The following is a 24026-nucleotide window of genomic DNA, read 5'->3' as shown; positions in this document are numbered from 1 at the left end:
ATCACAAGAAAAAATAGTATTTGCAATAAATACTGAAGTTCTGCCATTAATTATAAAACCTCATCATTATCAAAGACATTAATGTTGCAATCATTCTCAACGTGCAAGTCATGCTTTGTGCCCCGTTAACTTTCTTTCTCATGCTTTAACGCTCTGTGCATGTGATTGCGAGGCGAGATGCCGTGACATGAATGCTAATTAGCTCTGTCCAAATGGTTGAAAAGGCCTGCCGATGTTATTTACTCTCGCTCACAGTGACTCAAAAGAAGAGTTGTACCACAACAGTGGCTGAGTCACAGACAGTTAAGGGGGAAAAAATGCACATTGTAAGCAAAGTCCAGTGATTGCTATGGAGCTGAAAGGCCTGACCTGCTATCACATGATAGTCATAACGAATGGTGAGGGAGAGGCAGGAAAACAAAGAGGAAACAACAAAACTGAAGCAGAAAACAAGATTATTCCCCTTTTTTAGTTGCATGTTTTGGACAAGGGTTTACCTTTCATCGTCTGGCAGCTCAGACATTCATTTAAGTAGTAAATGGCTCCACATTCTTACTCCAGGCACCCACTTTGGTTCACTGTGGTGTGGAGATCCATCAGATAACTGTCCTCAACTCCTGAATGCTATTTTTGTAGTCTTTGATTTAGTTCATCTTACGAGACAGCCTGAGAGAGGTAAAGAAGGAATCGCTGCCGTTGCCACTAAACAAAGATTCCTCAGATGTCCCGTCTCTGTTGCAGGGGTTGGCTTTGACAGAGATGCTAGTGTGCGCTGCTCGCTCGTTCACTCGCAGTCTGTGCTTCAGAGGAGGAGGAAGCTGAGGAGACGGAGGACCGTCGCTGGTGTTCCCAGACAGGTGCAGCAAGATTTAGGTATGTAACTGATTGTATTACATGAATATGTGTGATAATTCAAACTGCCGCAAAGGAAGTTGAATAAAGGTGATGTTTCATTTATGTGCTGTTATGTTTTACACATGCTTACACAAAGGGTTTGGTGTTAAGGGTTTAAATCACATGTATTTTTCCATCACAGAGAAAATGTTGCTACTAGAAATCCAAAGCAGTTCAGTGCATTATGTGTCATGATGTGTTAAAATCCACATCAGTATACAACAGAAGAAACGCTTCATCATATGTCGACATGAATATGAAAGGAGGCGTAGTTTCGTTTGATCTACTTTTTAAGATAATTTTAGGACGTATCGTGCTTTTATTAGCCAGCTGACAGAAGAGAGATGACAGGAAATGAGGTAAGAGAGATGACATGCAACAGAAGTTCTCAGGTGGATTTTAACCAGGATAGAGCTTCATTGTCAGAACCTTAAACTGCGAAGAAATGTCTTTTATATGTTTGTGTTATTGAGACAGACACTGAAACATAGAAATGAAATGTACTTATTAAGAGCAATAACGTGTGCTTATCTCAGTTTTAATCTATAGTTGTTTCTTCTCACAGATTCTGATGACTCTCCTGGCTCCAGAGAGCGGACAGTGATAGTTCATGCCAGTACCGATATCACTCCCTCCAGTGAGGAGCTGGCCAGTCATCTCGGCACCAGAGACTCAGGTTGCCAGACAGAAGACTTTCTGATCTCAGGCGCGCCGTCTCGGAGGAGGATCAGGGCCCAGAGAGGCCAGGGAGTCTCCCTCTCCCTCTCCCACTCTGCAGGCAACATCTTGTGTCTACAGGACAGCACCGACGCCATGTTCACCACCTCTGTGGGCGCGCGCCTGCGCTCCCGGAGTCTACCCCGAGACGGGAACCGGATGATAGACAACGGGCACAATGACAGCGATGATGAGGTGGAGCTCCCCCCCTTCGACACTGTGGACTTCCTGCCTGGACCTGGGGAGTTGATTCTGAAGGATGAAGAGAGCACAGATGACCAGGCCATGTCTGAGCACCAGCTGAGTTTGAAGTACAAGCAGCTCATGGAGAGTCCAGAGCGCAGCTGGATGGAGAGGACCAGATCACAGCTGCCCAGGAAGATCGACATGGGCAGCTGTGAGATCTCATCCAGCTCAGACACGTTCAGCAGCCCTGTTCACTCCGTCTCAGTGGCGGGGGTGCTGGTAGGACAGATGGACCACAAGGACGACCACCAATCCTCAAGCGGGAACTGGAGCGGGAGCAGCTCCACCTGCCCCTCCCAGACCTCAGAGACAATCCCCCCCGCAGCCTCTCCACCGCTGACGGGCTCCTCACACTGTGACTCTGAGCTCTCCCTGAACACCGCCACTCACACCAATGACGACCAGACCAGCTTCATGCTGGACCACTACCAGGGCCTCCGGACCCAGCGGGCAGGCTCCTTCTCCTCCACAGCTATGGACATATTAGAGGAAGTAGGGGGCGGCACTCCCATCGAGCGGGAGTGGAGTTACCCCCACCCAGACCCGCCGCACTCACAGGACTTCAGCCCCGAGCCGAGCAGAGAGGCTGAGAGCAGCCTGGGCTGCCCCAGCTTCACCAGCATGGCCACCTGTGAGAGCAGCTTCTCTGACAAACCTATGTCAGAGAAAGCCGACACCGTCTCACACTACTCTGTAGACACTGAAGGCTACTACACCTCCATGCACTTTGACTGCGGTCTGAAAGGTAGCAAAAGCTTCACGTATAACTATGCAGCCCCAGGCTCTGACTGTAGCCTGTCTGAACTGAGTGGTCTCATGACTTTGGGGAGACGCTGCCTCTCTTTAAGGAAACCAAAGGCGAAGCCGTGTCCGCCTAAGAGGAGCTCATCCTTAAGAAAAATATGCAGTGAGGGACACATCCCTGACAAGAAAGAACCAAAGATTTCATGTGGGCAGCAGCTTCCACTGTCTTCCAAGGAGAGGAACCTGCAGCTGGTGTTGTCTGGCTCTCCAGGTCATTTAGAGAACTCTTCACTAGTCAGAGAGCCTCTCGTGGTCTGGGGGGTGGAGGACTCGGCTGATCTACCTGACTTGGGCGTGTTCAGCTCCACAGATGCACATTCGTTTAAGGACGACGGGGTTGTACAGTCAGACTATGCAGATCTGTGGCTCCTGAACGATTTAAAATCCAACGATCCTTACAGGTCTTTGTCGAACTCCAGCACAGCGACAGGTACGACTGTCATCGAATGCATCAAGTCACAGGAAAGCTCTGAGTCTCAGACATCGCAATCTGGCTCCAGAGCCACCACCCCCTCACTTCCATCAGTGGAGGGAGACTTCAAGCTGACGTCTCCAGAGAAGCTGGCAGCCCTCGCCAGCCCATCCAGCGGCTACTCCAGTCAGTCAGAAACCCCCACCTCCTCATTCCCCTCCGCCTTCTTCCCTGGACCACTGTCACCGTCTAGCGGCAAGAGGAAGCCAAAGGTCCCGGAGAGGAAGTCGTCTCTCTCGTCGCTGTCGCTGCAGTCGCTCTCCTGCAGGGACGGAGCCGCATCAAAGGGAGACCTGGAGCTGCCAATCATCCCTCCCTCTCACCTTGACTTAAGTGCCCTTCACAGCGCCGGAAACAAGTCTTCAGCTTACAGGACGCAGATTCAGATCCTTCACCAAAACAAACAGAAAGCCCCAGTGTCAGCCAAACCTGTAGCTCCACCCAACTCAGAGGTGTTTAACGCCCATCCCATGTCCATCACGCCCACGGTGCTGCACTCAGTACAGCTCCGGCCCATCAGTAAAGACCATGAAGGAAGTCACGAGGACAAAACAGCTCCCAAATGTCCCACTGTGAACTTAACTAGTGTACTTTCCAGTTGTAAATCCTTAGAGCTTAAAAGTCCCCAGCTATACAACTCACATCAACATCACACACCCTCCAAGGGGTCGTGTGAATCAATGTTTACCTCAAACGAAGAGCTCGCAGACGGAGAGGCAGCTTGTCGGAGTGAGACGAGGATCAATCAGGACAGAGAGGCTCCTTTAGAGAGTGTGACAGCAATCAGACTGCAGTCAGAGTCGTTGTTAGACATCACTGAGAGTCATGAAGGAGAGACGTGCAGAGAGTCGGTAGAAACACCTGTCTGCTCGCAGTCGGAGCAAAGAACTGAGCCGTGTGAAGAAGAAGAGCAGATAAAAGCAGGTCCTCCTCTCTCTGTTCAGCACAGTTCACCCAACAGATCCAACGGTCTTGACAAAGTGCCAGCTGCCAACGGCCAATCAGAGACGCCGCAGGGGAGTCCAATCAGTAACGAAACAGAAGCAGAATATGAGACATCAGTTTCAGCCCAGAGTGCCTCTCAGGATGTAAAGGAGGAGTCCACAGCAGAGACAGAGGATCACTTCAGTAAAGGTAGTGTCACTGTCTTTATCATGTCACATTTATCATCAGTTGTCATCAGCAGAGGTTAATGCATGTATGTCATTTTGAATTAAACGTCTTTGTTGGTTGGACAAAACAGGCAATTTGAAGACTTAAACGTAGCCTACGTGGCCTACATAAGCAAAGGAGTCCATCAGCCAGAAGATCGGCTATTTCTAGTTTTCTTGTTGCTTGTCACTGGGTCTGATTCCAACCCATCTGGGTCAAATAAGTCATAAAATGAAGACTATTTTTTATGGGCAGAAAGCTGAGGATGAATTGAGGATTTTAGTGCTGTACTGCAGACCTCAGAGCAACTTCTATGACTTCTCATCATCTCTTGTCCACAGTGGCCGCCAGAATTTAAAAAAAATAAATAAATAAAGAAGAGTTCCTTGTCGTAGCTTCAAGTCTGAGCTCCTAGAATTTGTGACTCTTTTCTGACATTTTATAGAAGAAACAATTAATTGAATAATCAAAAGAATAATGGACTTATTTTTCAATAGTGAAAATAATAGTTAGTTCATCTTCAGTTGTTTTTAATGGGTCGCATGCTGGAAACGTCGTTAACCTCTGGTGTAGAACATTCAGTGTATGCAGTGAATTCTAATGTTGACTGCTTTGTCAGCAGACTCTACGCCCAGTGTTATTACAGCGTCCCCTCAGAGTGACGAGTCAAAGCCGGAGGATGACAGCGTGTTTCTGTCACCCACCAAAGCTCGGACCACTGAGGATCTGTTCGCTATGATACACAGGTAAGCACCTCGGATAGCAGCCTCTTTGCCTTCACTCTAAGTTTACAGAGACTTAACTGGATTTCTTCATGCTCAGGTCCAAAAGGAAAGTGTTGGGCCGGAAGGACTCCAGTGAGTTGGGTGTGAGGAACCGCCTCACTGCTGCATCGGGGAACACACCGCCCAGCAGCACCGTCAGCTCCCCAGTCCCACTGGTGTCACCCTCCTCCCCCATGACCCCACCCGGCCTGCAGAGAGTCACCGGGCCCATCTACAGGAACGCAAAGAGGTCCAGCACCTCCAACGAGGAGTTCAAACTGCTGCTGCTGAAAAAGGGCAGCCGCTCGGACTCAAGTTACCGCATGTCCGCTACAGAGATCCTCAAGAGCCCCATCGCTCCTAAATCTCCTGGAGACTCCCTGACGGAGTCGCCCAGACAGCCTGAAGAGCCCGCCTCCCCCATGCAGCTTCCACCAGGACCAGATCAGCTCTCCAGCCCATATCCTAAAGCCAACGCTGAGGGCTTCTCCCCGAAATCCTTCCACGCGTCTGCTGCTTCCAGGCAGGGCCGCTCCAGAATCCCGCCGCCCGCCAACAGCAGCCGCTACGGCATGCGCAGCAGACTGTTCTCGGCGCCGATGCAGGCGATCTCTGAGGGCGAGACGGAGAACTCGGACGGAAGTCCTCATGACGACCGCTCGTCACAGGGCTCCACGTAGAAACAGTAGAGGTGTCGAGAGGTATGATATGATTTTGTTAGTTTACAGAAAAAAAAACAAATGGACCAGAATGAGTTTTAATATATATGAGATGTGCTGAGGAGGTTTTCAGAACATTAGGGATAAATCATTGTGTTAATTATCATGCATTTACTAACTGTGGCTGAGTTTCATAGCTGTTTCCTTTTGGTTATTGTGTGGATACTTTAAATGATTTTATCTGTGTTCAGAAATGTTTTATACATACAGTATGTCGAAATATTATCCTTATGATATGAATACATTAGCAACAGGGAACCAGATTATTATTATTATTATTATTATTATTATTATTATTATTATTATTATTATTATTATTAATAATGAATAGAAGTGATGAGCAAAACATTAATCCAGTTCAGTTCTACAGAAAACTCCCTCCCTTCAACCCGACTACGGTATATAAATGTTAAATCTTAACTTCTCTGCTGTCAGATTTAGCTTCAGAATTTAAAAAAACACGCTCAGTTCGACATTTCTGTCACTATCTTGTAAAAACAGAGAAATATATTGGATGAACTGTATGTATTCTGTGAATACCTATGCAATTAGACACAATTTTTAACATTTCTTGAAGCCAGTTGTACAGATTATTATGAACCCCGTCATCAGGATCAACACTGTGAGAAACGGCAGTGGGGGAAAAAAAATGTGAAGCCTGGATGCATTTGTATATTTTATTCAGTCCTTTTAAAAGCATATTAAAAAAATAAATAAAATGAATCACTAACTATTTGCAACGTTTTAAAATTCTCATGCAATAAGAAGATTGAGGTGAGACAGGAACCGTCAAAGCCAAGCACTGACTCGACAATCTTAGGAGACGAGAAGAGAGCAGGTGTTAACATGGGAGATGAAAAAGTGAACAAAAAAGTCGGAGGTCGTGAAACAGGTGAGCTGTAAAAGAACAAGGAGGTCAAATGTTTTTTTTAAAACATGTAATAAAAGGTCATTTCTGGTTTGCTGACTTGATGTGTTTACGAATCGTTGAAAGAGGCGAGTGGAAAGTGTTCAGGAGGATCTAATATGCCTTATTTTACTCTGCTCAACAAGAGACAGGAAGTGACGAAGCAGCTTGGGCCTCAGCAAGTTGAGTGTTTTTGTGAGATTTTTTGGGGTTTTGATTGAGGATGGAAATTTGATGATGAAAAGAACAAGTTATGGATTTGGAAATACGGCATTTGCTGCTATTTTGTACCAAATGCTCCTCTATTTTATTCCCCTTCAAAAAATCGAATCTGTCACCGTTTCGTGTTTCCTGTGTGGCAACAATCGAAATATATTTATTTTTGTAACTGACACAGAAACTGTACACTCCCTGATTTGGTTTACACCTTTAGATAACCTAAAAACTGAAGTATGCAATGAATTGCTGGTATTAATAATCACATATTTTATTCAGATACCTATTTTGCTTATGAGAGACACATTTTAAATCTTATTTCAGACACTGGTTTGCAGAGACAAATGGGAAAGCAACTCATTGATGAACATGAACAGTCATAAGCTACAAGTGAGGTTATAGTTGTAACCCTGGCGCTCTGAGTCCCACGCACTCACAATAATGTTATAGATATATGGTGTTTATCGCAGTGATGGATACTCGACCATTGTGCAAAAATAATAGTCTGTGTAGCCATATTACCCGATGGACGACGGTTCTTCTCCACAGGTACACTGTAAATATCAACTTAATTTTGGCCTTAATGATACTCCATACTAATGCAATGTCATGATATAACAGGGTACACATTGGGGTCATGTGTGTGAACCTTCATTCCAACCTTTTTCTTTTTGATTCTTTTTGTTTTTTTGCACTGATAAAGTGACGTTTGTGAAGTTTCATTTGTCTCTTGCTGTACCTGGAGATATTTATAGACCTTTACATGGAGCTGTTTGACTTTCCTTCAATAATATTCACACTCTCGAGTACGCTTTAGGAGCGGACTAGATGCTTCTGCCAAAGGCTAGAACGTGCACGTCAGTGGCATCTAACTGTTTTTTTTCCTCTGCCCGTTTACTTGACTGAAAACATAAAAACCGATACTAAAGAAGAAAATACAGCGTAACTTACTGTATGGTACTAGATGCATTTCACTTCACGTCAGATCAACCTCTGTATACTGTAGGTATCAGCTTTGTAATTTTTTTTTGTACAAACTTGTAAATACGATGACTTTTGGAATCGTCTCAAAGGTTGTTGAATTGTTTCTTATGTAAAAACAAAAAAAAAAGAAATGTTTTCAAAGTTTACATTAATTTCAAACCTTTGTATATTTTTGAGCTGTGGAACACTTTGTCTTGTATTTATTTTTTAGTAAGCATTGTGGAAATCCCATAGTAAATCCTATCGAAGCCAAGTGCTAGCACCACAGGCTGCTTAGCAAATGTGTATAAAAGACAAATAAATGTGACTGCTTTGAAAATGGCTCTCTGGGTCAGTGGTGACTTTTTTTTAAGGGTTTCATAGTTTTTGTATGAGGACAATATGTTGAGATTTACTGTAACAACATATTACATTTGTCTTTACTACAAAATGTACGCTACAAATCAGAGGTACTTTAATTATTTCAATTTCATTCCACTTTATACTTAAAGGTGCAATAGTTGGGAATTGTTCTGCCCCTGGCCGGTGCTGAATCGCTCCCTGAATTACCAAGAACCTCATTCCCCCCTTAGATTGTCAGCCAGAACTCTGGTCTATTTGGGCCCTATTGTGTTTCTGGGCTGCCCACATCTTTAGTGAGGAAACTTTGTTTTTTTGGGAACCCAGGCCCCTTTACACCTTCAGTTTACTATTTTATTTCCCCGGGGCCTGCAGAAGGGGCATTTATTTATTATACCCAAAACCGGCATTTGCTCATTTATGGGTTTATTGTCCTAGTAGTGGACATTGGGCATTCCCCTAGTTATGTTTTTTGTTTATATTTTTATGTAGGTTGAGCTGGCCTGTAGGCAATTTACAGCCAGTACCGCCACATACCTCATGTATTTTGATGTTTCTTAAACAGAATTAGAGGTTTTGAGTAATATTCTGAATCATTAAAAATGTCACAGCAGCTGAACACTAGAGGGCGTTCTTTAGCTGAATGTCCTGTGGGTAATTTAAAGCAAATTGGGGATACATTTAAATTAGGCTTCTTTGTGTCCCAGGCAGAGTCAGATTTTTTTTTATTTTAAATCTTACATCTGAACCGGTTCCCCTCTGGACTCAGGGCTGAGCTGTAGTCATTAGCATGTCATTGCTGCATGTGTTCTGTCACTGTCATGGTCGTGCTGCAGCTCTAAAGACAGTCATGAATTCTCTTTGTCGCTCTGGATAATGTCAAACCGGTTTGTGACGGACAAAAACTCCTTGTTCTCAGTCATTGAATGTCAACTGAGCTCAGATTGTAAGTGAAGAGGGGAAAAAAAGGTAAACAAAGCCCGGGACTGTTTGTCACCCAGTGTGGGTACCGATCAAAGGGCACGCTGACCGTGACCCCTGACCTCGATTATCATTGCAGACAGGAGGGCCTGGCATGAGCGGCAGGTGGTGCAGAAATCAAGTATTTTCATTCTCAAGGGAAAAACATGGAAATAAAATCAGATGGATATTTGCTGATTGCTGCTCTTTATTGTTGCTGCCTAACAATAAAGACCGATTCAATGAGTTGCAAGCCATGGATATTAGACTGACCCTTAGTAGTACTTAGTAGCTTGAAAGTCTATACAGCCGAGAGTGTAAGTCTGTTTGCTTCTATCGTTAAATGCCTGCGACCAGCACAAACTTTCCTACTGATGTGATTTAAAACATTTTACAACACCAGGCTTGTAAGCTGAGTTTGAGTCATTTAATGCAACAGTCACAGAAAGACAAAAACCAAAGCAATCAGTAATCTTTGAGCTCTGTGCAGACACCTCACCTCATCAATGTCACTGGTGCTCTGTAGATGGATGGATCGTCTGCCGCAGAGCTTTCCTGTCCTGCGACGTGCACGATCCAAACAATTATGTTTCCAGTCAGAGTCGATGTCTCTGAGCAGGTGAAACCGTAGTTCACAAAGACCTGAAGGAGTTGTCCTCAAAAAATGTCTGACAGGTGAATTAAATAACATTGATCATCTTGTTCCAATGCCATGTTCTGCTGGGTAACCATGAGTCCTAGCGAGCATCACTCACCCAAACACTGTTGCAGACCAAATACACCTCCTCGTGGCTGCAGCTCTCCTTGATGGCAGTGGCCCCCCAGCAGGACAATGCGCCTGCAACACTACAAAAACTGCTCAGGAACGACCCGAGGAACGTGGCAAAGAGCTCAAGGTGTCAACCTGGCCTCCAGATTCCCCAGATCTCAATCCGACCGAGCATCCACTGAATGTACCGTAACAGGTCTGAGCCAAGAACGATCCACGGGGGCCCCAACATGGATGGGACTTAGCTCTGGCGCATCCCACGGGTGCTCAACTGGATTGGGATCTGGAGAATTAGGAGACCAGTGTGACACCTTGAGTTATGTTATGTTAAATAAAATATAATCGTATTATTTATATTATATATAAATGAAATCAAAAAATGCATTTAGGCGTTGTTAACTGGCTTACTGTTTATATTTCCTAAACAAAACCCATTTGACATGTCGAACTGAAACAAGTCCAGTTGCCTACGATATATAGCACTTACTAAAACCCATTTAAAATACTACTTCTACTTCCTTCTTTTATTTCCCATTGAAGTTACTTGTAAATAGCTTGTTTGCCAATTTGTCTGCTTTTTCAGTTAGATTTTTAAAAGAGGCACCTCCATTGCAGGCACTGACCTTGTTAGACCGGGTATCTCTCCTCTCCGGGTCTGATCATCAGCTGCTTCTTGGTCGGCTTTCTGCACAGATCTGAATACTAAACTCATCCCCCCAGTCGTCACAGGAACACAGCAGACGAGTCCCACTGTTCGCTGAGGGAGAGGAGGAAGCACTTTAACATGACATCATGACTACACGAAGGTCTGAGGAGAGGACTCAGGACACTTTTCTCTCATTTGAGATGAACCTGCACAGTCACACACTTTATAAGCACGCCATCCTGTACAGTATGATCCAAGACGTTATTTATATGTGTTAGCACGGCCTCCTCCTTGTTTGTTTACAACACAAAGCACAAGTATATCTGACTAGCATAGGTTCAGTACTTAAGATGCTGTTTACCTTGTAGTATGAGCGGCAGTGAGACTGTTCGGGACACTGTGGTCCTTTAGTGGTGAAGCTCAGCTCCATCCTGCCTCGGGTAAAGTCCTCAGGTCTCTCAGGGTCCCTCAGCATGTTGGCCAGACTCCTGAAATAGATAAAACATTCATCTTAAGATCATATTTAATATATTTATATATAAATAAACATTATTTCCTTTGCTTTGATCACATAAAACATGTATATTAAAAGTAAATTCAAAGTTCAGAGAGCATATTTAGGCTTGGATTTAATTAGCTGAAACCAAATAGGCGAAAGTGAGAGTGGACTTCAGCATTCAGAGAAAAATCTAAGCTGAGGCCGAGCCTGTAAACTATCTTGACTAAAATGCTTTTTGGATTCATTCCAGGTCCGGTTTTCTATATTAGTAAGTACTCATTTTTTAAAACAAGGTTTCCTTGAGATCTCAATATCTTCAAACAAATAAAACCTCACCTGAGGCTAGTTTACTGATATACAGTAGCACCATTCAGACACAAGGCCAGTGTAAGTGCTTTACAGAGACACAGAAATACATCAAAAATAAAACATTAACACATTAAGAAGATTAGATTAATGCCGATTTTACCGAAACGAGCCACTTGTGTTGTGGTAGTGTCCCAAATTCAATTTACTGAGCATTATTCCTGTAATAAACACGGCAGAGAAAAAACCTTCAAAATCACAATGGAGGTTTGGTGTATCAAACAAAACTTACTGGGTTTAGCGAGAGGTGAATAGTAACCGATCTACACACACCTGAGACTCAGAAATAAATATACCTTCACCTTTACTGAGTCGGTAACTGTACACATAAAGCAGATTCACACAGAACAGTTCACTGACCTTGTTTGTTTCCTCAGAGAAGATCCGCTCAGATCAGAGTAAACATCTGTCAGGGATAATTACAGCGCATCTAAAAGTTTTGGCGCGGAGTCGTGGGCGTGTCTTATTTTACGCGCGAAACGAGCGAGGCAGCAGCTTTTGGCGCGCGGCACCTGCTGTCGTCAGTGGGCGGGACTTATTTTGCACCTGAGTGTTACCTGGATCAAACCAGAGAGTAATAGAACCGAGACAGGACACAGAACACACAGTTATTAATCAGATTAAATGAGGTCATTTTTATTGATATTTCATTTCTCTGGTTCATTATTTGTTATTTTTTGGTATTGAAGTAATCAAAAAGTAACGGAAAGTAATCAAGTTACATTACTTTAATATTGTAATAGGATGAATTCGGATAATCTGGGACACCTCAGCTCAAGTGTTATTGTTTTCTGGTGTGTACTTTTACCATAAATTAACGTTGGATATCATGTCAATTTAATCACATGACTTCATGGGAGTATTTTTTAATTAAACATTTTTTAGTTGTCCCACTTCAATCAAATGTGATTGAGAATGTGGGACTGCATGGTTCAGGTCATTTAGTCTTCATTCGACCAACATATAACATACAAGCACTACCTGGGGCCCAAATAATGAACTCTTGTAAGAAGTTAACTTAATTCCTCTCGAAACGTTATTAGCAGTATAATTATTGTATTCAAATTAAACAGATAATTATTATTTTGCAATTGGAAGTTGCAGCTGATTTGCTTATCATGTGAAAGAAAAAATATACTGAGAGTCTAAATGAAAAATCTAATCAGATCCGATTGGCGGTGCTGGCTCAGTCATGTGTGAGCTGACCAATCAGAGCAGACTGGATATTCAGGAGGGGGGGCCTTAAAGAGACAGGAGCTAAAACAGAGTGAAAAAAAAAAAACTGATGTGTTTTTTGTGCATTAAAGCATGGAAACCTATTGTAGTGTAACCCAAAATAAAATTATGAACGTGAAAATGAGCATAATATGTCTCCTTTAAACACATTTACAATGCCTACAGATTTGCGCACATTTTTCACTCATATCTGTGACAAAAGTGCTTAATTTATCATTGACCTGCACAGTCACTCCTTTATTCTGCTTCAAAACAGGAAGTAGAGCTGCAGCGACGTCAAATATTTCATGAATGGCTCGTAATATCACCCAAATGAAAATATTGCAGTAGTACTCAAACCATACAGAACCAACAAAGCAAGTAAGTAAACACACTCTGTGGCTTTAAATAAACTGTTTATTTAACTGATCTTCATTCAAAAGAATAAGAGAGTGACGATATTTTACCATTTGGTTGTGTCTGTCATAAATGTGTTGTTTTCTGATATTGGGAGGAAAAGGGTGGAGCAGCTTTTTTTTCTGAAGATTATTTGATAACCCTGGGGAGGGTCTTGCTTTTTTATTCAATCAAATAGGATATTCAGCCCCCCTCCCCAGCCCAGCAAGACTCATTTATATGTAAGTGGTGATTCAAATTGTACGTGCCTGTGTCCAGCTCATGGGAAAAGACTCAGAGGGTAAGATTGAGGATCATTCAGCCTCTGTGTTTAGATCTGTAATGTCTTCTCCATCATGTGCAGCCTCACTGTACCGGAAACAGTCGTTAGATGATCCACACAGAATGAATGGGTATTGACGTGTGCCGTGTGAGTAATACTGACTGTAGACGGGGTGGGGGGAGGAGCACCGAGGAGGTAACCACACCAAAGTCACCACCAGGCCACCAGGGTGTACTGCGAGGCTCATTATATTGCATTAAACAGACTCCCCCCGGAACAATGCGAGGCCCCGGGGCCCCCGCAGCAGAGCCCGAGGCTGGCTGGGACTGATATGGAGACCCAGGGGATCGTGCTCGCCCGGGCCTGTCACTACCAGACTTTCATCAGCAGCTGCCAAACTCCATTCTCCTGTGCTGCTGTCATCAGACCCTCGGCAGGCTCATACTATCAAAAGTACTGTGTTAAATGAAGGAACAAAAATACTGTCCAGCGCTCAAAAATCATACACTGCTCCTGTATTGTTGACTTTGGGCGTATCCTACTTCATTTCCTTCAGTTGAGGTTTTTGGACTTTTTTGTGCTTATTATCTGGGTTGCTTTATTCATATCTTGATTTATGACAAATTACAGGCTGGTTAAGTCGACACAGTCCACACAACAGTTTATCATATCTGTCTGTAACTTGGTACTAATGTGAGGGGAAATAAGGAGGTCCCAGAAAGAAAATCTATCTCCATTTAAAGGGGCACTGTGTCGTTTTGGAGAAGAAATTCAAACTCAAGGAGTTAATAGGTCCCCAGAACACTGTTTGAAGCTAGAAAGGTGGCAGGGTCCGCCACATATAAACAGTAAAAGTAAAACAGTATGAAATTGTGTTGTCCTTTAAGGTCAGTTTGTTTATTTAGTTTGTTTACATTTTTTTGTTTTACATAGTGCACCTTTAAACCTGATTAATATTTGATTTATTATTGAAAACTTGATTCTCCATATATTGTAAGTTGCTTACATACTTTCCTGTAGACAAATGTCCCACTTCTAGGTTTCAACTGCACAAAACTATTCACTTATTCACAAGAAAAAATGGGAAGATTTGAGAAAAGTCTGAGAAAATGAACAGAATTATCATCGAAATGGTTTGTTTCTGTTTTGTTTTTTTTAATTTTTCCTGTTCCTTATAATCTCACAGCCCCTTTCATTTGCTTTAAATTAACTGAACTTATTAGAAGTGTACCAATTAAACACAGTATTGATTTGCTTTGAGTAAGTGCCAGATTACATGCTTTCTTTCCGGAAACGTTTATTTTTTTATTATTATTTTCACGTCACATGAAGAGAACATGTTTTACACTATATTTATTATATTGAATGTTTAACCTTGTGTATTTATTTTTACATTTTAAGATCTGAAATGTATTTAGGGAAAAAAAATAAACATAAAAATAATTAAATAAATGTCTTAGAGAGGAGGAGGAGGAGGAGGAGGAGGAGGACCTGCTGACGGGGCTGCGTGCGCAGCTTCAGTCTGGAGTCGCTACGACGGGACCGCAATGAGGAGATAAATACAAGCCTTATCTATTTATTTTGTGATTATTCCAGGTCTCATTCATTGATAAGTGAGCGGGGCGGCTGCTGCGGGACGCTGCCGACGCGCTCGTCCGCTTGTGAGGTGAGTAAATGTCGCTTGTTCGCCGCAGAAGTGTGATTTAATAGGAGAGTCAGAGCGGAGGAGAGGAGATGAAACAGGGTGAGCCGAGGCTTTTCTGATCACTACGTCACTCACACGCTCGCACATTAATTTTCGTTTTAACATTTAGCGCGTGCGGATTAGCCGGATTATTAAACTCGCCGCGCGGACTCGGTGTTTCAGCCTTTTCTCACATTTCAGGGACGTTTTTGCGCAGCTAGCTTGTTCCGCGAGACGCTGCCTGTCAACGCCAGCTCGTTTTTAATTTAAATACACGCCATTTGAGCAGGAACTTTAAAAATAACATGTCTCTCATTTATTTTTATTTACCCCCCTCTCCTCCCTCCCTCCTCCTCTCTGTGTGTATTACTGTGTTTATGGCCGCGGAGCGTCACGCGCCCCCCAGACGTTCATGTTATTGCCGCGAGACGTGCGCAGACACGACGCTCAGCCTCTCCGCTCTTCATGGCGACCCGTCCGCGGACCGGACACATCAGTGCGCGGCTCACGAAGCTCGTATCTGTCCGCGGAGGACGGTCACGGTGTCTGCAGGGGAATAAAAATGTCCCCGGTGGAGGAGTAAGGAGCGTATCCTCGGATGAACCCGCGCAGGGCCTCGGCTTGAACAGCCCGTGCGTTATGCTCGTGTTGGGGTCCTGTCACATGTGCTAATACAGAAGTGCTTTAAGAAAATAGCGAATTTTAGGCAACGGTGTGAATATCTGTATATCCGTACATATATCTCATAGCAGGAACACACAAGCCCTTTAATTTCTAATGTTTATAATCTAATTTTCTAATTTGTATAAAGGAAATTGTGTGGACCTCTTATTGTTGTCTATAAACACATATATTTGCCTTTGCCTTGGTATAAGTGTGTACTGAAATATGATTCAACGGATAAATATTCTCACTGTTTCACACAATGAAGACTAAACCAATTGTATTAATTAGAAGTGTTCAATTATTCATCGATCATCAGTATTACTGAGGGATTTAGAGGATCAGCTGTGCCAGCTGAATAAAGGAAAAATCAGCCCTGATGTGAGAGCAGCCTGCATCAGTCTAAAAAGGATGCAAAGCTCATCAATGTGTCTGGCTAATGAGATGTAATTGGCTATTGGAGCGGAGGGGTGTTGGGGGCGATGACCTTTAGATCATCAGCCATGCTCCATCCATCATCCATCCATCAGCCGTCCATCCCCGGTGCTTTGTTCTGTCTGAACTCTAAAGCAAAACCAGAACACATAATTTGAGCAAAGACAGAAAGAGAGTCATTGTTTGTAATGTGTTTGGACTCCAGTGCTCTTTAATGCAATTGAAGTCAAGGCGTTGTTGTTTTCTCCCTGGTATTGACTTAGTAAAGCATACATTCCATCAATGAGGCGAGGAGGAAAAAAAAAGGGGAAATGTGGAAATCATTACAGTAACGGGGACAGGGGAGGGATTTCATTTGGCTCTCTGTTAGGTCTCTTCTTGCCTATTTACTCAATTAGCTGTTGCTGGCTGGTGAACGCAAACCTCTTACAGATGATTTCAGACGTGTTGCTGTTCTTATCGGCTTTTAAAAAACACACCGTGCGTTCATTCAACAACGAGATTAGGGGTTTTGTTTGTGTTGCATGTTTCTTCCGTTAGCTCATATTAAATGAAAACTGCATTACTCTGGTGCTATTTTTACCAGCCTAATCTACAAACCGTCTCATCGTGTGGAAATAGGAAAGTCTAACTCTGTTAACAAGCTGGATTTAGGGGAGATTAATGAGTTTAACCTACAGCTATTTATGGAAGGAAGGTTGTATTTCATTTTTCTGACAATTGCCAGACCCTATACTCCGAATTTGTGAAGCTTTACACAGGTCTGACTGGGCTGTTTGAGAGGGGTTAGATTTAACCAGAGGAGATGACTTCAGTTCATCATTGACCACAAGGAGGAGGGTTTTTCAAGTCGAATTTAACTTAGTAGGAGCAACTAAAGATATAGATTTAGCTGACTTGTTGACAGTCACATGACGTCTTTCTTTGACCTTCCCTCTCTGTGATAACACGGAGACAAAGCAAAGTCACAGAGTCAGATAATGTAGCAGGAAAAAAAAACAGAGATGAGTATGGTCTCTATGTACTTTGGCCCACTCTGGACTGCGCTGGCGAAACTTCCTCCTGCAGAGTTTGACATTGTACTCACATGATTCAAGTGAAGACAGGTTGGAGCAGTGAGCTGTGAACCACAGCATGTCACCCTGCTGGTGATTACTGCTCAGCATCAGGTCACCTGATCTAAAAAGGCTCAGAATAAATGCTCACTAACGCTATTTTTATTTCTCCTCATAAAACATAGAGCTGAAGCCTAAAAAGATATTTCAGCCTGACAGCCAAATCTAAGAGGAACCGTTAAATTGAGTTTATTGTGCAGGCCATTTTTCTCACTTTGTGCACCATTGGGCCGAACCACTGGAGTCTGTGACAGTAGGGGAGTCTTAACCAAGAAAGACTTCTTTCATATTGGTCAGTGAGGCTTAATCGCGTCATAGACCTCATGACCGCGTTATCAAGCAGGAAATGTCTTGCCACAAACTTCCTGGAATGCAACTGAGAATGTGGCATCAAAAAAGAGGAAAAATAGAAAAGTTTTCAATTCAGGCTTTATTTAGAAAATCAGAAGTACATTTTTTTTATATATATTTTTTTTCTTCTAGAATGAGGAACAAGTGAGGGTTTAAGGATATTAAGAAAATATTAATATTCCTTTTCTGGGGTATTGTACAGCGGTACCAGCTCTGCTTTCACGCTCTCTCTTCTCTCTGACAGGGAGCCTGATATTTCTAAAAACTTGGGCTATTTAAAGGAGACATATTATGCTCATTTTCAGATTCATACTTTTATTTTGGGTTACTACAGGAATAGGTTTACATGCTTTAATGCTCAAAAAACACATCAGTTTTCTCATACAGTCTTACTCAGTGTTACTGTCTGAAACACTGTTTTTTGCTCCTGTCTCTTTAAGACCCCCCTGAAATGATATGCAATCAATGTTGTGGCATTGAAAATGATATTGAATATTGATATTTTTCAAGGTTTTATGGGCTTACCAGGAAGTTAACATCGCTAACATAAAGCCTATGGCATTTTTCAATTGGATTTTAGGATTTTTTTAATGTCACCACCACTAAGTGTACAATACTATGCACACTTTACTATAAATTGATCAATCTACTAGTTTTAAAGCCCGCCTGTAAAGATAGACTAGCGAGTAGATGACTCTCCATGTTCAGCGTGATGAAGTTTAATGTCCCTGATGACCTCTGTAGTCTCATTTAGCCACTTGTTAGCAACCATCCTTTTAAAGACACATAAACACTTTATATTTCAAGCGTTGGGTTTTTTACTGCTGTGTTTTGTGCCGTAGGACAAAACGTGGAAATCTCTTAAGCTTGTGTTAACCACAGACCTTATTTCAGGCCTTTAACCCATTCAAAAAAAACCATCGACTTCGAACCAGAACCAGAAGTGCAGAAATTGCTAACTTAATTACAGGTTTTAGGACTCATTCCTGCGGCGCTATTGTATCACATTTAGAAACTCCAGTATCATGATGACACTAGTTGGAAGAGTCTTGCTCATGCCTTTGCTTGGATTCGCATGTCAGCAATTTGTCCTTTTTGTTCGGCCTGTGATCTCCTGACGACAAGCAGCGTGTGTGGTTCGTAAGTCATTCATTACATGCATATAGACAACCATGACCAGTGACCATCACTCAGAGACCTGACCCTAAAACACCCACCAACCCTAGACTGAGTTGGGAAAACACGAGAGAACAGCAGCCTCAAGCTATAAGTGCACAAGAGCATTTATTGGGTTCTTATAGTTCATGTTTGAGCATGTTTATGTATTCCCGAGACGCACACACTTCCCAGGCCTTCCCCATGTGTAAAACAGCAACAAGGTTATCTGCCGACCGTCTGGCCGTAGAATCCCCTGTGTAATCCATCAGAGCCTTATTACAATGTCTCATCTATGTTACAGAACAATATAAAACGAGCCTGGGGGCACGGAGAGCTCCTCATCGCTGCTCAGTGAGGCAACCCAACACCACATGAAGGCCACTCGGAAAAAAAATCGTCACGCTTTTTAGAAAACTCCAACTGCATGTGTGCATTTAATTGAGTTTTTCACTTAAAAGGTACAGCGTACTTAGCTGTTACATTTAAGGTTGTTTAAAGTGTTCCCCTTCCAGAGACCTGAACGTATTATCTCTGCTGCTCCATCAGTATGAATTATTGACCGTGCTGACATTGGATGCATTGTATCTCAACGCACCCAGGGGATGTTTTATCACTACAGATGGATGAGGGCTGACAGCCAGTGCAGGCGAGACATGTGTCATGTGGAAGTGCCGTGTAGCGAGGAGGAGAGCCGACGCACAGTATGATTATAAAAGCATGACTACGGGATGCTGTCCTTGAATGATAGATTGATACATGGATGGATAGTTTGATTATAAACTGTGTAATGTATTCCACTGTAACCTTTTCTGTGTAGATAGTGTAGCTCGGGGGTCCTTGCTCTTGCATGCAAAACACTTCTGTCCCTTCAGCTGCATGTGGCCCATTACCCCAGGCTTCAATTGAGACCTGAAGCAAGAGAGATGAGTGGAGGATGGAAAGAATGGAAACAAATGAAAAGTGTAAAGCCTTTAAAGATCCAGTGGGTAAAAATAATGATAACAGAAAATATATATTGGCCAATACACAAGGTTAAGGTATCAGAAAGGATAAAATGGTATCGGGACATCTCTAGTGATGTGTATTTGTGGAGCACCTGAACAAAGGCGATCCAAAGAGCTTTACATGGAGGGAGTTCAGCTGGAAAAGCCGGATTAGATATTTTATTACACCTTGTCAGAAATTCCACTACGATGGAAACCCCCTTGTGTGTTGGAGGAACTGTGGTAACCAAAATGCAAACCACTACCACATTCTCTGGGACTGCCCCGTTATCAAGGACTACAGGATATTTTCAAAGGTGTAATGCCCCTCGAGATTAAGATGATATTTTTTGGGTGTACATATATATAAATATTTTAATGAATGTTTTGCGGGTCACCACTAAAAAGGCTCTTACTAGGAAGTGGTTATCAGAGGAGAGCCCAAATTTAAATACATGGATGGACATCACAGTGGACATTTACAATAGATGATGAGCAAACGCTGTGTCTGAAATATATACCACAAAAATGTTTGAAACTATAAAAGTCAATAAAAAATAAATTAGAAGAAACAAAGGGCTTTACACGACACATATAACAGCCATGTTGGACTGTGTCTGTTTACCTTTTAATTTTCTATGACAGTAACAGCTGGGGATAATTGGGCTCTGGGACAAACAACAGACAGCCTCAGTCCTGCATCCAGTCTCAATTTCCTGTCTTAGATTACAGTGGCTCAGCTCTAACGTGGTTACTGGTGATGATACAAAATGAGCTGTAAAATCCCCTCATTCCCCCTCAGCTTACAGTAATCATTTGTTTGTGAGGAGTTGTAAGGCCCAACAATGCATTTTAATTGTATATTTTGTTTTTCCTACAGTGGGAGAGATTTTCCAGCTACAGAGTACATGTGTAGGAACCTGGGGCAGATTGTTGGACATTATTAAAGGGCCGTGCACCAATTTTATATGCCAGTGTCACATTTTATAATGCCTACAGCCTGTGTTACAAACTGGAGGTGCAGAGTTTCAGGGAGGGCAGAGCTGGTTGCATTATGGGAAATATCTCAATCTCAATTTTGTGGATTATTTTGCTGTAAACTCATAAAATGCTAAATAGAAATAACAGAGTTGTATTAGACACAAGATGGAGCAGGTGTCCCTCAAACAGCTTAAAGGACAAATTCCAGTGAATTCCAGTGAATTCAACACTGGGCAGTTTGGGGTACATGTATAAGATTTTAACACTGACTTTAAGTTTTTTATACATGTACATTTTAAATTAGATTTATTACAGGACACAGAATAAACAACTTAAAACATATTACTTTGATCTAAAATACTTGAATAATAAACATTTGAAAAACACATTGTGTTTATGTAGAAGTTCCTCTTAAAGTTATATGTAATAAAGGAATAAACACAAATGGTTTGTGTCCCAAGTTTGCATCAGTTTAATTTAATTATACAAAGTAATTTAATTTATTCACATTGACTCAACATGATAGAGAAACCTTACATTAAATGTGACACTTCACATTGAACTTATGTAATAGATGGAAACTTAACATGAATTTAAAATACTTAAAGTGGCAATTTTAGTGTAACTAATCACTAAACATTGTGTTTCCTGTGTTTCAGGGCTGCCTAGAAGAATAATGGATGAGACCTGTCAGTAGCACTTGATGAAGATTTGGGTTGCTTCTTCAGACTGAACTATGGAGAGTAGTGATGATGTGTCTGTAACCATGACACAGTCTCAGACTGACGAGGTGGGGGGAGGAGAAATCCCCGGTAAAGTGGAGGATGGAGTAAACCCACCTGTTCCTGCTGATTCCTGCGTCAGCAACGTGACAGAACTGAGCAAAGGAGGGCTCTCCAACCTGGTGGAGCCTCCTGTACCGTCAGTGGTGAGCCCCGCTACTGAATCACCAGGAGGCGTGGCGCTTAAAGTCGCCACAACTGTCCTACACCCGATGTGCCTGGGAGAGAGCCCGCTGATGCTGCCCATTCACCTCCAGATGGCTGGAGCAGCTGCGCCTCAGCTCGGCCAAATGGGGGCAGCACCATACTTGATAACGAGCCAAAGCCCGGTTTCACTTCCTCTCGTCTTGGATCAGCAGGTCATCCAGCACATGAGCCCCTCTGTGATTCCTCAGACCGCTAACTGCCCCCAGCTCCAGAGCAACGTCTTGTGTCAGAATCCTTTGACGTTTGGTTTACCTCCAGCTGTGGACCAGAAGTCAGCGGGACAAACGCAGGATGCTAACCTGCTCTCTCTCCTGCAGAATCCGGCTTTTGTAGCCCTCATGCAGGATCTCTTCCCCTCCCAGGCAGCAGGTTCATCAACCTGTCAGTCGCCAGGCTCTACCTTCTTCCCTCTTCCTCCCCTCACGCCTCCCTACACCTCCCCTCTGGCCCCGTTAGTCCCTCCTGCCACCCTTCTAGTCCCCTACCCTGTGATCATCCCCCTGCCAGTGCCTCTGCCCATCCCTCTTCCCATCCCCATTCCTGTCCCTCAGACCGAGGACTCGAAGGGGAACATGCCAAAACCAGTTTGTACTGTGAGTAAAAGCACTCAGACTTCTCCAAAAGATACTACCTCTCCAATGTTGTCTTCGAGCAGATGCATGCCATCATTCCAGCCACAAAACGTGAACCCATCATCGCTTCCTGTAGATGAAGGACAGGCTCTGGACCTTTCTGTCAAAGCATGTCCAGTTGAACTAAAACAGGAATATCCCAGTCCGCAGCAAGACAGTGTGCTGGACTTGTCGGTGCCTGGCATGAGGAAAAAGTGTGTTCAGGCAGACAAAGAAGTAGCTTTCCATTCTGGTCAAGATACCGGCGGTACTTCTGTATCTCTGGGGGTTGAATGCACTCAGAGTTTAGATTCCAAACTCCTGGGCAGCCTGGCTTCACTGGAGTTCAGCCGGCAGCACAAGTGGGTGGTTGACAGCAGTGCGGGTGGGTCTAGCTCTCGGAGTCAGGAGGCGTCTCTCAGCACAGCCGGAAACCTTGAGATAGTCAGCACCTCGCAGACGGCCAAAGTCATCGTCGCGGTGAAGGACGCCATCCCCGCCATCCTCTGCGGGAAGATCAAAGGCCTTTCAGGAGTCTCCACCAAGAACTTTTCCATCAAACGGGACGGCAGCCAGGGGGCATCTCTGCAGCAACTGTACGGGGTGTCGACGGCGTCCCAGCTGGAGCAGCACGACCCCAACAACCCACTGAAAAAGGTCCCGAAGAGCCGAGCGATCAAACTGAAGAAGGTCAGCTCACAAGAGATCCATTTCCTCCCCATGAAGAAGCAGAGACTCGCAGCGCTGCTACCCAGGAAGTGAAAGTGTTCAGCAGAGGGGGATTAATAGTCGGACCGCTCTCTGGTAATCCCTCCAGAGTGTGTAACATAAAACACATGTGGGGACATTCTGTAATCAAACTCATACACTTAAAAAATGTCCAATCAGAGCTCAGACTTTGGCTCCAAATGTTGCGTAAACTGAAGCTCATGAATGTCTGACAGTGTGACACAGTAGTTACAGAAATGGTTTCCATCGGACTTCTCTGCCTCGCTGTGTTTTATTGTACTGCACTACTCTCCAGTGTTATGCTAAACCATAAATGTTTGTGTGTATGGCAGCTTAATGGGCTCTCCATGTGGCTTTGGAGATTGTCTCTTTGAATGGAAGATGTTGAAGAACATTTTTTTGACTTTATAATTACAGCAGAGACACATGGGTTCCATTTCTCCAATTTAGAGACACAGTTTGTTTCCACATGTAATTTTTATTTAAGTGCACTGAAGAAGAAAAAAAACCTGGTAGTTGAGGTTCTCACTGTTCAGAGCAGAGCAGTATGTACTGGCAGGACGTGACTGAGACTGTTAAAACATGTCCCATCGTCGGAAATTCCCATAGTCATCAGTGGCTCAGTGGAGCGATTCATTCTCCTCTGATTGGTAAGGGTTTAACATGACAGGCTAATAATCACTTGGCAAGGCCAGAGCCAAAATTTCACTCTAATGAACGTTGGCGACAGCCGTCTGTTGCGACAAAATACATTCTCGTTTTGTTTAACAGCAGGAGAAAAGGGATGTCTGAATTGTTTTCACATTTAAACAGAACTTTCTAACAGCCTGACAGAAATAAGGAAAGTATTTCTGGAAAAAGAGACGTTTTTGTTGCTGGCTGAATGAGCCCTTTTTAATCCAAGATAGAAGAGTAAACACTTGAGAGCAAGTGTGTAAAACACCAGAACCCGCTGCTGTTTCCATTAACAGACTAATGA

The 24026-nt window shown here is 43.3% G+C and overlaps 2 protein-coding genes across 2 annotated transcripts in view; both read left to right on the top strand.

Moving 5' to 3' along the window:
• nhsa (Nance-Horan syndrome a (congenital cataracts and dental anomalies)) overlaps positions 1-6036 on the top strand; it is a 56858-nt gene extending 50822 nt beyond the window's left edge. The window contains exons 6-9 of the mRNA XM_073476814.1: positions 742-873; positions 1460-4267; positions 4908-5031; positions 5108-6036. Of these exons, the coding sequence (XP_073332915.1) occupies positions 742-873; positions 1460-4267; positions 4908-5031; positions 5108-5729 (3686 nt within the window). The 3' untranslated portion in view covers positions 5730-6036. The remainder of the gene's footprint in view (positions 1-741; positions 874-1459; positions 4268-4907; positions 5032-5107) is intronic.
• Positions 6037-21454: 15418 nt separating this feature from the next.
• Positions 21455-23156, top strand: rai2 (retinoic acid induced 2). The gene has a single exon (XM_073476836.1). The coding sequence runs from the start codon at positions 21455-21457 to the stop codon at positions 23078-23080; it is 1626 nt and encodes a 541-aa protein (XP_073332937.1). The 3' UTR covers positions 23081-23156.
• Positions 23157-24026: the final 870 nt, after the last annotated feature.

This window comes from Pagrus major, chromosome 11 (assembly GCF_040436345.1).
Source record: "Pagrus major chromosome 11, Pma_NU_1.0".
Classification (NCBI taxonomy): domain Eukaryota; kingdom Metazoa; phylum Chordata; class Actinopteri; order Spariformes; family Sparidae; genus Pagrus; species Pagrus major.
Note: the sequence above shows the minus strand (reverse complement) of the source record. Positions and strands in the feature narration are given on the sequence as shown.

Coding starts and splice junctions, on each gene's coding strand:
- rai2 (XM_073476836.1), top strand. CDS start 21,455: ATGGAGAGTAGTGATGATGTGTCTGTAACCATGACACAGTCTCAGACT.